Below are 16677 nucleotides of genomic sequence, written 5' to 3' on the forward strand. Positions count from 1 at the left end.
CCATTCATCCGGCGGTAAACAGGACCTGCCACATCTGGAGCCCAGAATCACGGACCGGCTGCGGGGTTACACCTGGTCAGTGGAACTGGTGATACCAGAGACAAATGGCGCTGCAAGTGTAACTTAAAGGGCAACTCCACACAAAATAATGGTCACAGCCCCGCCCCCTGCCTGTATATCCTGTGTGAGAGGTAGTCACAGCCCCGCCCCCTGCCTGTATATCCTGTGTGAGAGGTAGTCACAGCCCCGCCCCCTGCCCGTACATCCTGTGTGAGAGGTAGTCACAGCCCCGCCCCCTGCCTGTATATCCTGTGTGAGAGGTGGTCACAGCCCCGGCCCCTGCCTGTATATCCTGTGTGAGAGGTGGTCACAGCCCCGCCCCCTGCCTGTATATCCTGTGTGAGAGGTGGTCACAGCCCCGCCCCCTGCCTGTATATCCTGTGTGAGAGGTAGTCACAGCCCCGCCCCCTGATATCCTGTGTGAGAGGTAGTCACAGCCCCGGCCCCTGCCTGTATATCCTGTGTGAGAGGTGGTCACAGCCCCGCCCCCTGCCTGTATATCCTGTGTGAGAGGTGGTCACAGCCCCGCCCCCTGCCTGTATATCCTGTGTGAGAGGTGGTCACAGCCCCGCCCCCTGCCTGTATATCCTGTGTGAGAGGTAATCACAGCCCCGCCCCCTGCCTGTATATCCTGTGTGAGAGGTAATCACAGCCCCGCCCCCTGCCTGTATATCCTGTGTGAGAGGTAGTCACAGCCCCGCCTCCTGCCTGTATATCCTGTGTGAGAGGTAGTCACAGCCCCGCCCCCTGCCTGTATATCCTGTGTGAGAGGTAGTCACAGCCCCGGCCCCTGCCTGTATATCCTGTGTGAGAGGTGGTCACAGCCCCGCCCCCTGCCTGTATATCCTGTGTGAGAGGTGGTCACAGCCCCGCCTCCTGTCTGTATATCCTGTGTGAGAGGTGGTCACAGCCCCGCCCCCTGCCTGTATATCCTGTGTGAGGTAGTCACAGCCCCGCCTCCTGCCTGTATATCCTGTGTGAGAGGTGGTCACAGCCCCGCCCCCTGCCTGTATATCCTGTGTGAGAGGTAGTCACAGCCCCGCCCCCTGTCTGTATATCCTGTGTGAGAGGTAGTCACAGCCCCGCCCCCTACCTGTATATACTGTGTGAGAAGTAGTCACAGCCCCGCCCCCTGCCTGTATATCCTGTGTGAGAGGTAGTCACAGCCCCTCCCCCTGTCTGTATATCCTGTGTGAGAGGTAGTCACAGCCCCGCCCCCTGCCTGTATATCCTGTGTGAGAGGTAGTCACAGCCCCGCCCCCTGCCTGTATATACTGTGTGAGAAGTAGTCACAGCCCCGCCCCCTGCCTGTATATACTGTGTGAGAAGTAGTCACAGCCCCGCCCCCTGCCTGTATATACTGTGTGAGAAGTAGTCACAGCCCCGCCCCCTGCCTGTATATACTGTGTGAGAAGTAGTCACAGCCCCGCCCCCTGCCTCTTTATCATGTATTACATGGACTGCCCCTTTAAATTTACAGAAAATGGGATTTTAGGAAATTCTTCAGTCTTAGGAACCTGTGAGCACCAGACATTTCCGCCACCTTCGCCCCCCGGACCCCCCTTATGTCATCCTCGTGGTCTGTGGACAATTAGGAATCATGTGGTTTATGCCCCGAGTGCGGTCTGATATTTCCTCCAGTGGGGAAGGACGTGTAAAGCCCCTAAAACGGGGGAGGAAAACATTAAAGGGGCTGGAGGAGGAGGAGGATATATAACGCTCTCACCCGGCCATCTGCTCACCAGTCCCAGCGAAGACCAAGAGTCGTGAGTATATACACTGCCTGACATTACTATCAGATCATGGCTCAGTGGTTACATGCTCCAGGAGCAGGACTGAGTATATACACTGCCTGACATTACTATCAGATCCTGGCTCAGTGGTCACATGCACCAGGAGCAGGACTGAGTATATACACTGCCTGACATTACTATCAGATCCTGGCTCAGTGGTCACATGCACCAGGAGCAGGGCTGAGTATATACACTGCCTGACATTACTATCAGATCCTGGCTCAGTGGTTACATGCTCCAGGAGCAGGACTGAGTATATACACTGCCTGACATTACTATCAGATCCTGGCTCAGTGGTCACATGCACCAGGAGCAGGACTGAGTATATACACTGCATGACATTACTATCAGATCCTGGCTCAGTGGTCACATGCTCCAGGAGCAGGACTGAGTATATACACTGCCTGACATTACTATCAGATCCTGGCTCAGTGGTCACATGCACCAGGAGCAGGACTGAGTATATACACTGCATGACATTACTATCAGATCCTGGCTCAGTGGTCACATGCTCCAGGAGCAGGACTGAGTATATACACTGCCTGACATTACTATCAGATCCTGGCTCAGTGGTTACATGCTCCAGGAGCAGGACTGAGTATATACACTGCCTGACATTACTATCAGATCCTGGCTCAGTGGTCACATGCACCAGGAGCAGGACTGAGTATATACACTGCCTGACATTACTATCAGATCATGGCTCAGTGGTTACATGCACCAGGACCTAGTATATACAGTGCCTGACATTGCAATCAGATCCTGGCTCAGTGGTCACATGCTCCAGGAGCAGGACTGAGTATATACACTGCCTGACATTACTATCAGATCCTGGCTCAGTGGTTACATGCTCCAGGAGCAGGACTGAGTATATACACTGTCTGACATTACTATCAGATCCTGGCTCAGTGGTCACATGCACCAGGAGCAGGACTGAGTATATACACTGCCTGATATTACTATCAGATCCTGGCTCAGTGGTTACATGCACCAGGAGCAGGACTGAGTATATACACTGCCCGACATTACTATCAGATCCTGGCTCAGTGGTCACATGCACCAGGAGCAGGACTGAGTATATACACTGCCTGACATTACTATCAGATCCTGGCTCAGTGGTCACATGCACCAGGAGCAGGACTGAGTATATACACTGCCTGATATTACTATCAGATCCTGGCTCAGTGGTTACATGCACCAGGAGCAGGACTGAGTATATACACTGCCTGACATTACTATCAGATCCTGGCTCAGTGGTCACATGCACCAGGAGCTTTGGACACTTTATGATAAGGGTTGATTATTTTATGATTCTTATGTCTATAATGATTGCTGTGTGCAGTGTTATAGGAGAACAGGCTCAGTGGTTAAATGCCCGAGGTATTGTCAGTTTCAGAGCTATTTATATTGGGAATCGTTTATCAGTATGTGAAGCTGGCTCAGTGGTTAAAAGCCTCATTGTAGTAACTGTATTGTCAGTAAGTGTCGCCCAGATGAATAGCCTGAAGTGTTGGCTCAGTGGTTACATGCCCCGGCGGAGAACTGAAAGGGAAAAGATCCTAGAAAGTTGTAGATACAAGAGCCTCATGTGTGACCTGATATTATGATGTGTATAGTATATAGTATTCATATGACAGCAAGCAGAGGTAGTGAGCTCCTGGCATGTCAGGGGCTGCTGGGAGTTGTAGTCCCCCCACATTTCATATTTCGCAGTATTTTCCCCTTTTGCTGGTGCCGCCTGCGCCAGCGCATAACTCTCCGCATTCCTGGCAGCGCCCGCCCCAGGTGCTGGATTTATAGTAACTCTGCTTTATTACATGTGCAGCACAAGCGAGAAGAGGAACAGACAGAAGAGGCTCAGCATGAAGGTCCTGGCAGGAGTCCTGGTGGTGGCGCTGGCCGCGGCGATCGCCCTCGCGTATGGTACAGAACAGTCTGCTATATACAGGGGGGGTACAGGCCGCTTTACACAGGGGAGGGGGGAAGGGGCCGCTATACACAGGGGGGGGGGTACAGGCCGCTATACACAGGGGAGGGGGGAAGGGGCCGCTATACACAGGGGGGGGGGGGGTACAGGCCGCTATACACAGGGGGAGGGGGGAAGGGGCCGCTATACACAGGGGGAGGGGGGAAGGGGCCGCTATACACAGGGGGAGGGGGTACAGGCCGCTATACACAGGGGGAGGGGGGGTACAGGCCGCTATACACAGGGAGGGGGGGGGTACAGGCCGCTATACACAGGGAGGGGGGGGGTACAGGCCGCTATACACAGGGAGGGGGGGGGTACAGGCCGCTATACACAGGGAGGGGGGGGGGGGTACAGGCCGCTATACACAGGGGGAGGGGGGAAGGGGCCGCTATACACAGGGAGGGGGGGGGGGGTACAGGCCGCTATACACAGGGGAGGGGGGAAGGGGCCGCTATACACGGGGGGGGGGGTACAGGCCACTATACACAGGGGGAGGGGGGGGGTACAGGCCACTATACACAGGGGGGGGGGGTACAGGCCGCTATACACAGGGGAGGGGGGAAGGGGCCGCTATACACAGGGAGGGGGGGGGGGTGTACGGGCCGCTATACACAGGGAGGGGGGGGGGTACGGGCCGCTATACACAGGGGGGGGGGGGGTACAGGCCGCTATACACGGGGGGGGGGGGGTACAGGTCGCTATACACAGGGGGGGGGGTACAGGCCGCTATACACAGGGAGGGGGGGGGGGTGTACGGGCCGCTATACACAGGGAGGGGGGGGGGGTACAGGCCGCTATACACAGGGAGGGGGGGGGTACAGGCCGCTATACACAGGGGGGGGGTACAGGCCGCTATACACAGGGAGGGGGGGGGGGGGGTACAGGCCGCTATACACAGGGAGGGGGGGGGTACGGGACCTTCCTATAGTGACGCTGGTTTTGTCTTTTTCTCAGACTCATATGAAAGCCACGAGTCCTATGAGAGATACGGTAAGAACCATGGGAAGAGGGGACGACAATACTGCCCTCCTCTGTACCGGCACCTCTGTTGTACCCCCCGCCACCTCCTCTGCCGTACCTCTGCCGTACCCCCCGCCACCTCCTCTGCCGTACCTCTGCACCTTCTCTGCCGTACCCCCCCGCCACCTCCTCTGCCGTACCCCCCGCCACCTCCTCTGCCGTGCCTCTGCACCTTCTCTGCCGTACCCCCCGCCACCTCCTCTGCACCTTCTCTGCCGTACCTCTGCACCTTCTCTGCCGTACCCCCCGCCACCTCCTCTGCACCTTCTCTGCCGTACCTCTGCACCTTCTCTGCCGTACCCCCCGCCACCTCCTCTGCACCTTCTCTGCCGTACCTCTGCACCTTCTCTGCCGTACCCCCCGCCACCTCCTCTGCACCTTCTCTGCCGTACCCCCCGCCACCTCCTCTGCACCTTCTCTGCCGTACCTCTGCACCTTCTCTGCCGTACCCCCCGCCACCTCCTCTGCACCTTCTCTGCCGTACCCCCCGCCACCTCCTCTGCACCTTCTCTGCCGTACCTCTGCACCTTCTCTACCGTACCCCCCGCCACCTCCTCTGCACCTTCTCTGCCGTACCCCCCGCCACCTCCTCTGCACCTTCTCTGCCGTACCCCCCGCCACCTCCTCTGCACCTCCTTTGCCGTACCTCTGCACCTTCTCTGCCGTACCCCCCGCCACCTCCTCTGCACCTTCTCTGCCGTACCTCTGCACCTTCTCTGCCGTACCCCCCGCCACCTCCTCTGCACCTCCTCTGCCGTACCTCTGCACCTTCTCTGCCGTACCCCCCGCCACCTCCTCTGCACCTTCTCTGCCGTACCCCCCACCACCTCCTCTGCCGTATCTCTGCACCTCCTCTGCACCTTCTCTGCCGTACCCCCCGCCACCTCCTCTGCACCTTCTCTGCCGTACCCCCCGCCACCTCCTCTGCACCTTCTCTGCCGTACCCCCCGCCACCTCCTCTGCACCTTCTCTGCCGTACCTCTGCACCTTCTCTGCCGTACCCCCCGCCACCTCCTCTGCACCTTCTCTGCCGTACCTCTGCACCTTCTCTGCCGTACCCCCCGCCACCTCCTCTGCACCTCCTCTGCCGTACCTCTGCACCTTCTCTGCCGTACCCCCCGCCACCTCCTCTGCCGTACCCCCCGCCACCTCCTCTGCACCTTCTCTGCCGTACCCCCCACCACCTCCTCTGCCGTATCTCTGCACCTCCTCTGCACCTTCTCTGCCGTACCCCCCGCCACCTCCTCTGCACCTTCTCTGCCGTACCCCCCGCCACCTCCTCTGCACCTTCTCTGCCGTACCCCCCGCCACCTCCTCTGCCGTACCCCCCACCACCTCCTCTGCACCTCCTCTGCCGTACCCCCCGCCACCTCCTCTGCCGTACCCTCCGCACCTCCTCTGCCGTACCCTCCGCACCTCCTCTGCACCTTCTCTGCCGTACCCCCCCGCACCTCCTCTGCACCTTCTCTGCCGTACCCCCCGCCACCTCCTCTGCACCTTCTCTGCCGTACCTCTGCACCTCCTCTGCACCTTCTCTGCCGTACCCTCCGCACCTCCTCTGCACCTTCTCTGCCGTACCCTCCGCACCTCCTCTGCACCTTCTCTGCCGTACCCCCCCGCACCTCCTCTGCACCTTCTCTGCCGTACCCCCCCGCACCTCCTCTGCACCTTCTCTGCCGTACCCTCCGCACCTCCTCTGCACCTTCTCTGCCGTACCCCCCCCGCACCTCCTCTGCACCTTCTCTGCCGTACCCCCCCGCACCTCCTCTGTCTCTTTTTCATAAATGATTTTTTTTTTTTATCTGCAGATCCGTTTGTTAACTCAAGACGAGCCAATTCATTCATGCCCTCCCAGAATATTAGAGCGAACCAGAGGTGAGGAGAGGGGAGAGAACACATAGGAGCGGGGCCGCGCAGATAGAGATAGAGAAGGGGGGCCGCGCGGAGAGAGGAGGGGGGGGGGGCGCAGATAGAGATAGAGAAGGGGGGCCGCGCGGAGAGAGGAGGGGGCGCAGATAGAGATAGAGAAGGGGGGCCGCGCGGAGAGAGGAGGGGGGGGGGGGGCGCAGATAGAGATAGAGAAGGGGGGCCGCGCGGAGAGAGGAGGGGGGGGGGGCGCAGATAGAGATAGAGAAGGGGAGCCGCGCGGAGAGAGAGGAGGGGCACAGACAAGTAATTGTACTATTACACATCTCTAGAGGCACAGAGAACAGCAGTGTGAGGATTCCATTTACTAGGTCTCATCTTTATTTTGTTTGCTTTTTATTAAAATAAATGATAGAATTTTGCAGCTTTGGCTGTGACTTGTGTCTTCTTACTTCTGATGTACCTTCCTGTTCCCATAGAGTCCGTGAGCGTCCTAAGAGTGTCCGGGAACGCCAGCGCGAGACCTGTGAGGAGTACAACCCCTGCGACCGCTACGCCATGAGACACGGATGGGTCGCTGCGTACAAGAGATACTTCGGAAAGCGCAATGGCGAGAAGTAGCGTCTCGGCGCAGTCAGGAGGCGATGGCGAGGCCCCTGCGTTACACATCGCCCTCCATTGTTCTGTTTATGGTCTGCACCTTATAATAAGCACTTTTCATCTCTGGTTATATATCTGTGGGGGTCTGGCGGGGGTTCTGGGGGTCCGGGGCACACTACCTGCTCTCTCTCTATGGTTGTATATCTGTGGGGGCTTCTGGGGGTCCGGGGCACACTACCTGCTCTCTCTCTATGGTTGTATATCTGTGGGGTGGGGGTCTGGCGGGGGGTTCTGGGGGTCCGGGGCACACTACCTGCTCTCTCTCTATGGCTGTATATCTGTGGGGGTCTGGCGGGGGGTTCTGGGGGTCCGGGGCACACTACCTGCTCTCTCTCTATGGTTGTATATCTGTGGGGGTCTGGCGGGGGGTTCTGGGGGTCCGGGGCACACTACCTGCTCTCTCTCTATGGTTATATATCTGTGGGGGTCTGGCGGGGGGTTCTGGGGGTCCGGGGCACACTACCTGCTCTCTCTCTATGGTTGTATATCTGTGGGGGTCTGGCGGGGGGTTCTGGGGGTCCGGGGCACACTACCTGCTCTCTCTCTATGGTTGTATATCTGTGGGGGTCTGGCGGGGGGTTCTGGGGGCCCGGGGCACACTACCTGCTCTCTCTCTATGGTTGTATATCTGTGGGGGTCTGGCGGGGGGTTCTGGGGGCCCGGGGCACACTACCTGCTCTCTCTCTATGGTTGTATATCTGTGGGGGTCTGGCTGGGGGTTCTGGGGGTCCGGGGCACACTACCTGCTCTCTCTCTATGGTTGTATATCTGTGGGGTGGGGGTGGGGCGGGGGGTTCTGGGGGCCCGGGGCACACTACCTGCTCTCTCTCTATGGTTGTATATCTGTGGGGGTCTGGCGGGGGGTTCTGGGGTCTCTCTCTATGGGGCTCAGTGATTGCTTTCGGCTTGGATGGAAAATCTTGTTGCCAAAAATAAAAAGCTGCTTTGTACCCGGTGTCCCCTGTCACATGGCGCCGACCCCTGACAAGAGGGTTAATCCTTCATCACAACAGGTTCAGTCCTGAAATACTCTGTGCTGCTGATAGGGAACCTGTCATCAGGAGCCCTTTATCTGCCTCCCCCATATAGAGTGCACATTACCAGAGCGTTTTAAAGTAAAAATGGATTTTTTCGGAAAAAAAGATAAGTTAGATAAAAGTTCAGCTTTCTGTATGCGGAGCTGTGTCCTGTGTCACCTGGGAGTGGACAGAGGGGTCTGGAGGAGGAGGAGGAGGAGGACGACGACGAGGACAGAGGGGTCTGGAGGAGGAGGAGGACGACGAGGACAGAGGGGTCTGGAGGACGACGAGGACGACGAGGACAGAGGGGTCTGGAGGAGGAGGAGGACGAGGGTAGAGGGGTCTGGAGGAGGAGGAGGACGAGGACAGAGGGGTCTGGAGGAGGAGGACAGAGGGGTCTGGAGGAGGAGGACGACGAGGACAGAGGGGTCTGGAGGAGGAGGACGAGGGTAGAGGGGTCTGGAGGAGGACGAGGATAGAGGGGTCTGGAGGAGGACGAGGACAGAGGGGTCTGGAGGAGGAGGAGGAGGAGGACGAGGACAGAGGGGTCTGGAGAAGGAGGAGGAGGACGAGGACAGAGGGGTCTGGAGAAGGAGGAGGAGGACGAGGACAGAGGGGTCTGGAGAAGGAGGAGGAGGACGAGGACAGAGGGGTCTGGAGGAGGAGGAGGACGACGAGGACAGAGGGGTCTGGAGGAGGAGGAGGACGACGAGGACAGAGGGGTCTGGAGGAGGAGGAGGAGGACGAGGACAGAGGGGTCTGGAGGAGGAGGAGGAGGACGAGGACAGAGGGGTCTGGAGGAGGAGGACGACGACGAGGACAGAGGGGTCTGGAGGAGGAGGAGGACGACGACGAGGACAGAGGGGTCTGGAGGAGGAGGAGGACGACGACGAGGACAGAGGGGTCTGGAGGAGGAGGACGACGAGGACAGAGGGGTCTGGAGGAGGAGGACGAGGAGGAGGAGGAGGACAGAGGAGTCTGGAGGAGGGGGGGGGGAGCGCCATCATCAGGGACCCGGTGACATTGTGACTCTGGAGTCTGATAGGCTCCATTTCCAGATCCCCGTCCAAGAATGAGCCGACACCCAAAGAATTTGGCAGGGGAAACAGAGAATAAAAGCCCCTATTATATAAGACGCCGTGATAGAGAGAAGACAGGAGCGAGATAAGGAGGACGCAGGACACGCAGATCACCATGAGGACACTGATAGTCCTCACACTGCTGGGGGTGATGGCCGGGTGCCAGGGCCTGGAAGGTGAGGATATAACAGAGCCAGAGTGTCTCCTCCCCCCGGGGTGTAATGGCTGATAACAGAGAGTAATAGATTGTATCCCCCTGTACAGTCTCCTCTCCCCGGGATGTAATGGCTGATAACAGAGAGTAATAGATTGTATCCCCCCCCCTGTACAGTCTCCTCTCCCCGGGGTGTAATGGCTGATAACAGAGAGTAATAGATTGTATCCCCCCCCCTGTACAGTCTCCTCCCCCCGGGGTGTAATGGCTGATAACAGAGAGTAATAGATTGTATCCCCCTGTACAGTCTCCTCTCCCCGGGATGTAATGGCTGATAACAGAGAGTAATAGATTGTATCCCCCTGTACAGTCTCCTCTCCCCGGGATGTAATGGCTGATAACAGAGAGTAATAGATTGTATCCCCCCCCCTGTACAGTCTCCTCTCCCCGGGGTGTAATGGCTGATAACAGAGAGTAATAGATTGTATCCCCCCCCCTGTACAGTCTCCTCCCCCCGGGGTGTAATGGCTGATAACAGAGAGTAATAGATTGTATCCCCCTGTACAGTCTCCTCTCCCCGGGATGTAATGGCTGATAACAGAGAGTAATAGATTGTATCCCCCTGTACAGTCTCCTCTCCCCGGGATGTAATGGCTGATAACAGAGAGTAATAGATTGTATCCCCCCCCTGTACAGTCTCCTCTCCCCGGGGTGTAATAGCTGATAACAGAGAGTAATAGATTGTATCCCCCCCTGTACAGTCTCCTCTCCCCGGGGTGTAATGGCTGATAACAGAGAGTAATAGATTGTATCCCCCTGTACAGTCTCCTCTCCCCGGGGTGTAATAGCTGATAACAGAGAGTAATAGATTGTATCCCCCCTGTACAGTCTCCTCTCCCCGGGATGTAATGGCTGATAACAGAGAGTAATAGATTGTATCCCCACCCTGTACAGTCTCCTCTCCCCGGGAAATCTCTGGAATCTCAGTATAAAGAAAGTTGTGATACGGCCAGATCAATGAGATACATGGCATTACGTGTCCTGATACGCCAGCTCAGCAGACTGTATCACACAGGATAGGATTAGATACACAGTTCAGCACTGAGTATCACACAGGATAGGATTAGATACGCGGCTCAGTACTGAGTATCGCATATGATAGGATTAGATACGCGGCTCAGCACTGAGTATCGCACAGGATAGGATTAGATACGCAGCTCAGTACCGAGTATCACATATGATAGGATTAGATACGCGGCTCAGTACTGAGTATCACACAGGATAGGATTAGATACGCGGCTCAGCACTGAGTATCACACAGGATAGGATTAGATACACAGTTCAGCACTGAGTATCACACAGGATAGGATTAGATACGCGGCTCAATACTGAGTATCACATATGATAGGATTAGATACGCGGCTCAGTACTGAGTATCACATATGATAGGATTAGATACGCGGCTCAGTACTGAGTATCACACAGGATAGGATTAGATACGCGGCTCAGTACTGAGTATCACATATGATAGGATTAGATACGCAGCTCAGTACTGAGTATCACATATGATAGGATTAGATACGCGGCTCAGTACTGAGTATCACACAGGATAGGATTAGATACATAGCACAGCAGGCAGTATCACACAGGATAGGATTAGATACACAGCTCAGCAGACAGTATCACACAGGATAGGATTAGATACACAGTTCAGCACTGAGTATCACACAGGATAGGATTAGATACACAGCTCAGCAGAGAGTATCACACAGGATAGGATTAGATACACAGCACAGCAGACAGTATCACACAGGATAGGATTAGATACACAGCTCAGCAGACAGTATCACACAGGATAGGATTAGATACACAGCTCAGCAGACAGTATCACACAGGAGAGGATTAGATGCACAGCTCAGCAGACTGTATCACACAGGATAGGATTAGATACACAGTTCAGCACTGAGTATCACACAGGATAGGATTAGATACACAGTTCAGCACCGAGTATCACATATGATAGGATTAGATACACAGTTCAGCACCGAGTATCACATATGATAGGATTAGATACACAGTTCAGCACTGAGTATCACACAGGATAGGATTAGATACGCGGCTCAGTACTGAGTATCGCATATGATAGGATTAGATACGCGGCTCAGCACTGAGTATCACACAGGATAGGATTAGATACGCAGCTCAGCACTGAGTATCACACAGGATAGGATTAGATACGCGGCTCAGTACTGAGTATCACATATGATAGGATTAGATACGCGGCTCAGTACTGAGTATCACATATGATAGGATTAGATACGCGGCTCAGTACTGAGTATCACACAGGATAGGATTAGATACGCGGCTCAGTACCACGTTCCTGGTATATTATGCAGGGAGCTCTAGCACCCTCGTGAGGCCATATCTCGTTGTTACATGTGTATTTGTGGCCTCTAGAGAAGCGCCAGGCAGACGACTTTCAGGTGAACATAACAGGAAAACATAAGGTGATAAATGTTACCAGGCACAGCACCGGACCATTCCAGTCCTCAGACTCCCCCACACAGCAAGGCCCAGCTCTGGCTCTGCTATCCACTGAGCTACACAAAGGTAGGTACCACCCCCCCCCCCTTCTCCTTACATAGGGCTGCAAGCCGTGGCCTGGAACGTGGGAGCAGCCACCACACCCAGCGCTGTGACTGCTGCAGAGAAAACCCGGCCCGGATCAGCTGCAGCGATGCTCAAATAACAGAAGTGTCAGAGGCCGAACGCCCCCGACACGGGCAATACTGAGGCCACGGAGACACGTATCCACCATCCACCACAACTCCTTGTGCCTTTCTACATGTACCACACAGTAAATAAGAAGTAATATTATCACATCATGGAAGTTTCCTTTTTTTTTTCCTAATTGCAGGTGATGACCCTCCAGGACACGAGGCAGGGAGGTTGTTACATAGTGAAGGTAACTCTCATCATCCTCCCGTACAATCACATCCCTCCGCACACGGATACCCGTTCGTTCCTCTCTTACTTATTCCCATTTCCATTCCCTTTCAGAGGTGATGATGTCCCGGAGTTCAGCAAACGCCGTCATCAAGAGGCAGCGGCGCTCGTCCGACTACTACGAGAGGTGAGGACGCTACATGGAGCAAGGCAGGGGGCAGAGGTCAGGGGTCGGGGGAGTGGGGCTCATTCACTAAGGACTTTGCGCCAGTTTTCTGTTGGACTTTGCACGTTTTTTCTTGTGTAATTTGCTTGTACAGGTAAATAATAAGGGTCCGCGCCACATTTGTGTCACATTTGCCCGTTTAGTATCGCAGCCGCAATATTCGCCATGTGACAGATATAAGGGGGCGTCCGGTGCTCAGTCGGACCGTGCGCCACATCTATTGTGCAGAGAGCGACAGAAATGTGTGGCACGTAAACGTGCACCAAAAGCAAAGTGGTGCCCTCTGCCGGAGCAGTGCAGGGAGATTAGATTGTGAGCTCCTGGGGTCAGGTGTGATACGGATTATGATGGCGCTATATACATAAAGATTATGGTTATCACCGGTGCAGACATCACATTATTATTACCTCCATTTCATTCTCACATTTCAGATTCTTCCAGCGCGCAAAGTCTCCGCTGGAGGTAAAAATGGAGCGATGCGAGAACTACCGGCCCTGCGACCAGCTGTCAGAGTGGGTCGGCTTCTATCAAGCCTATAGGAGATACTTCGGACCTGTGTGAACAAAGACATGAAGAGCAATGAGTGACCCAGCCTTCCCCTGTATCTGCCCCCCCTCCACCGGGCTATGCCTTATATTCACAATTCATAGACTGTAAGCTCTTGTGTCCCCCCTCATCCTCATAGACTGTAAGCTCTTGTGTCACCCCCTCATCCTCATAGACTGTAAGCTCTTGTGTCACCCCCTCATCCTCATAGACTGTAAGCTCTTGTGTCACCCCCTCATCCTCATAGACTGTAAGCTCTTGTGTCACCTCCTCATCCTCATAGACTGTAAGCTCTTGTGTCACCCCTCATCCTCATAGACTGTAAGCTCTTGTGTCCTCCCCTCATCCTCATAGACTGTAAGCTCTTGTGTCCTCCCCTCACCCTCATAGACTGTAAGCTCTTGTGTCACCCCCTCATCCTCATAGACTGTAAGCTCTTGTGTCACCCCCTCATCCTCATAGACTGTAAGCTCTTGTGTCCCCCCTCATCCTCATAGACTGTAAGCTCTTGTGTCCCCCCTCATCCTCATAGACTGTAAGCTCTTGTGTCACCCCCTCATCCTCATAGACTGTAAGCTCTTGTGTCCCCCCCCTCATCCTCATAGACTGTAAGCTCTTGTGTCACCCCCTCATCCTCATAGACTGTAAGCTCTTGTGTCTCCCCTCATCCTCATAGACTGTAAGCTCTTGTGTCTCCCCTCATCCTCATAGACTGTAAGCTCTTGTGTCACCTCCTCATCCTCATAGACTGTAAGCTCTTGTGTCCTCCCCTCATCCTCATAGACTGTAAGCTCTTGTGTCACCCCCCTCATCCTCATAGACTGTAAGCTCTTGTGTCACCCCTCATCCTCATAGACTGTAAGCTCTTGTGTCACCCCCTCATCCTCATAGACTGTAAGCTCTTGTGTCACCCCTCATCCTCATAGACTGTAAGCTCTTGTGTCCCCCCTCATCCTCATAGACTGTAAGCTCCTGTGTCCCCCCCTCATCCTCATAGACTGTAAGCTCTTGTGTCTCCCCTCATCCTCATAGACTGTAAGCTCTTGTGTCCTCCCTCATCCTCGTAGACTGTAAGCTCTTGTGTCCTCCCTCATCCTCATAGACTGTAAGCTCTTGTGTCCTCCCCTCATCCTCATAGACTGTAAGCTCTTGTGTCCTCCCCTCATCCTCATAGACTGTAAGCTCGTGTCCTCCCCTCTTCCTCATAGACTGTAAGCTCGTGTCCTCCCCTCTTCCTCATAGACTGTAAGCTCTTGTGTCACCTCCTCATAGACTGTAAGCTCTTGTGTCACCCCCTCATCCTCATAGACTGTAAGCTCTTGTGTCACCCCTCATCCTCATAGACTGTAAGCTCTTGTGTCTCCCCCTCATCCTCATAAACTGTAAGCTCTTGTGTCCTCCCTCATCCTCATAGACTGTAAGCTCTTGTGTCACCCCCTCATCCTCATAGACTGTAAGCTCTTGTGTCACCCCTCATCCTCATAGACTGTAAGCTCTTGTGTCTCCCCCTCATCCTCATAGACTGTAAGCTCTTGTGTCCTCCCTCATCCTCATAGACTGTAAGCTCTTGTGTCACCCCCTCATCCTCATAGACTGTAAGCTCTTGTGTCACCCCTCATCCTCATAGACTGTAAGCTCTTGTGTCTCCCCCTCATCCTCATAGACTGTAAGCTCTTGTGTCCTCCCTCAGCCTCATAGACTGTAAGCTCTTATGTCACCCCCTCATCCTCATAGACTGTAAGCTCTTGTGTCCCCCCTCATCCTCATAGACTGTAAGCTCTTGTGTCCTCTCCTCATCCTCATAGACTGTAAGCTCTTGTGTCACCTCCTCATCCTCATAGACTGTAAGCTCTTGTGTCACCTCCTCATCCTCATAGACTGTAAGCTCTTGTGTCCCCCCTCATCCTCATAGACTGTAAGCTCTTGTGTCACCCCTCATCCTCATAGACTATAAGCTCTTGTGTCACCCCTCATCCTCATAGACTGTAACGTGTAAAGTTCTTATACACAGTAAATTCTGATAAGTGATAATACACAGATAAGACTCTAATATCTTATATTTTGTCATGAGAACAATTTAATAAGTAACAAAATCAAAAACTTATATTTTACTGCTGTTAATAAAGTTGCTAATTAAGGAATCACAGACAATGGCGTCTGAGTCCCCGTCCTGCATATAACAACCAGACACCAGAGCAGCGGACGCCCAATACTGAGGTCCGGGGGCGACTAATGATAACACAGGGGAACATTCGGGTGTTATACTGGCAGCTCCATTAATAGTCACACAAATTTAGTTTTTTTGCCGGTTCCAGTTCTATAATGGACATAAAGTCCATTAAAGAGGATTTGTCACCCCAATATTCTATATAGGAGCAGGTGTAGCAGTGTTACACAGCTAGACTGCAGTACATCGCCCTCCGGGCCAAGCTCACAGCGGTGTAGTGCAATGGCAGAGCGTCACATACCTGGTGCGGCACAATGGCAGAGCGTGGAGGTAGAGTGATGGCCGGGGCAGGCGTGGTGAAGGTAGAGGTAGAGTGATGGCCAGGGCAGGCGCGGCAGAGGTAGAGTGATGGCCGGGGCAGGCGCGGTGGAGGTAGAGGTAGAGTGATGGCCAGGGCAGGCGTGGTGGAGGTAGAGGTAGAGTGATGGCCAGGGCAGGCGCGGCGGAGGTAGAGTGATGGCCGGGGCAGGCGTGGCGGAGGTAGAGTGATGGCCGGGGCAGGCGCGGTGGAGGTAGAGTGATGGCCGGGGCAGGCGCGGTGGAGGTAGAGTGATGGCCGGGGCAGGCGCGGTGGAGGTAGAGGTAGAGTGATGGCCAGGGCAGGCGCGGCGGAGGTAGAGTGATGGCCGGGGCAGGCGCGGCGGAGGTAGAGTGATGGCCGGGGCAGGCGCGGTGGAGGTAGAGGTAGAGTGATGGCTGGGGCCGGCATGGTGGAGGTAGTGTGATGGCCGGGGCAGGCGCGGCGGAGGTAGAGTGATGGCCGGGGCAGGCGCGGCGGAGGTAGAGTGATGGCCGGGGCAGGCGCGGCGGAGGTAGAGGTAGAGTGATGGCTGGGGCAGGCATGGTGGAGGTAGTGTGATGGCCGGGGCAGGCGCGGCGGAGGTAGAGTGATGGCCGGGGCAGGCGCGGCGGAGGTAGAGTGATGGCCGGGGCAGGCGCTTGTCCGATGAGCCGCAGACATGATGGATCGTGGGTAGAAAACGCTTCATTTTCTCACAATTTTTTGCATTTTGTTCGACCCTCAGAATTTCGCCAGCGCCTAAATCCAGCGTGAAGGAGAGAAATGTCGTCTCAGTAATGTCCGATATTATATCCATAGAACATTTATTGTA

The 16677-nt window shown here is 55.0% G+C and overlaps 2 protein-coding genes across 2 annotated transcripts; both read left to right on the forward strand.

The window, feature by feature from the left end:
- The first annotated feature begins 1672 nt into the window (after positions 1–1672).
- Positions 1673–7457, forward strand: MGP (matrix Gla protein). The gene is made up of 5 exons (XM_072127232.1): positions 1673–1826; positions 3679–3776; positions 4777–4812; positions 6651–6717; positions 7188–7457. Exons 2-5 carry the CDS (start codon positions 3716–3718, stop codon positions 7327–7329), a joined length of 306 nt encoding a protein of 101 aa, XP_071983333.1. The 5' UTR covers positions 1673–1826; positions 3679–3715; the 3' UTR covers positions 7330–7457.
- A 1922-nt stretch (positions 7458–9379) lies between these two features.
- LOC140103589 (osteocalcin-like) lies at positions 9380–14814 on the forward strand. The gene is made up of 4 exons (XM_072126725.1): positions 9380–9642; positions 12538–12585; positions 12681–12753; positions 13224–14814. Exons 1-4 carry the CDS (start codon positions 9582–9584, stop codon positions 13351–13353), a joined length of 312 nt encoding a protein of 103 aa, XP_071982826.1. The 5' UTR covers positions 9380–9581; the 3' UTR covers positions 13354–14814.
- The last annotated feature ends 1863 nt before the right edge of the window (positions 14815–16677 follow it).

The sequence above is a fragment of the Engystomops pustulosus genome, chromosome 10, assembly GCF_040894005.1.
Source record: "Engystomops pustulosus chromosome 10, aEngPut4.maternal, whole genome shotgun sequence".
In the NCBI taxonomy this organism is placed as follows: domain Eukaryota; kingdom Metazoa; phylum Chordata; class Amphibia; order Anura; family Leptodactylidae; genus Engystomops; species Engystomops pustulosus.

What these genes read in the sequence shown, in the direction of transcription:
- MGP (XM_072127232.1), top strand. Translation starts at nt 3,716, where the DNA reads ATGAAGGTCCTGGCAGGAGTCCTGGTGGTGGCGCTGGCCGCGGCGATC. An exon ending in GGCGATCGCCCTCGCGTATG is followed by an intron (nt 3,777 to 4,776) that starts GTACAGAACAGT and finishes TCTTTTTCTCAG; the next exon opens with ACTCATATGAAAGCCACGAG. An exon ending in CGAGTCCTATGAGAGATACG is followed by an intron (nt 4,813 to 6,650) that starts GTAAGAACCATG and finishes TTTTATCTGCAG; the next exon opens with ATCCGTTTGTTAACTCAAGA.
- LOC140103589 (XM_072126725.1), top strand. Translation starts at nt 9,582, where the DNA reads ATGAGGACACTGATAGTCCTCACACTGCTGGGGGTGATGGCCGGGTGC. An exon ending in CGGGTGCCAGGGCCTGGAAG is followed by an intron (nt 9,643 to 12,537) that starts GTGAGGATATAA and finishes TCCTAATTGCAG; the next exon opens with GTGATGACCCTCCAGGACAC. An exon ending in TCGTCCGACTACTACGAGAG is followed by an intron (nt 12,754 to 13,223) that starts GTGAGGACGCTA and finishes CTCACATTTCAG; the next exon opens with ATTCTTCCAGCGCGCAAAGT.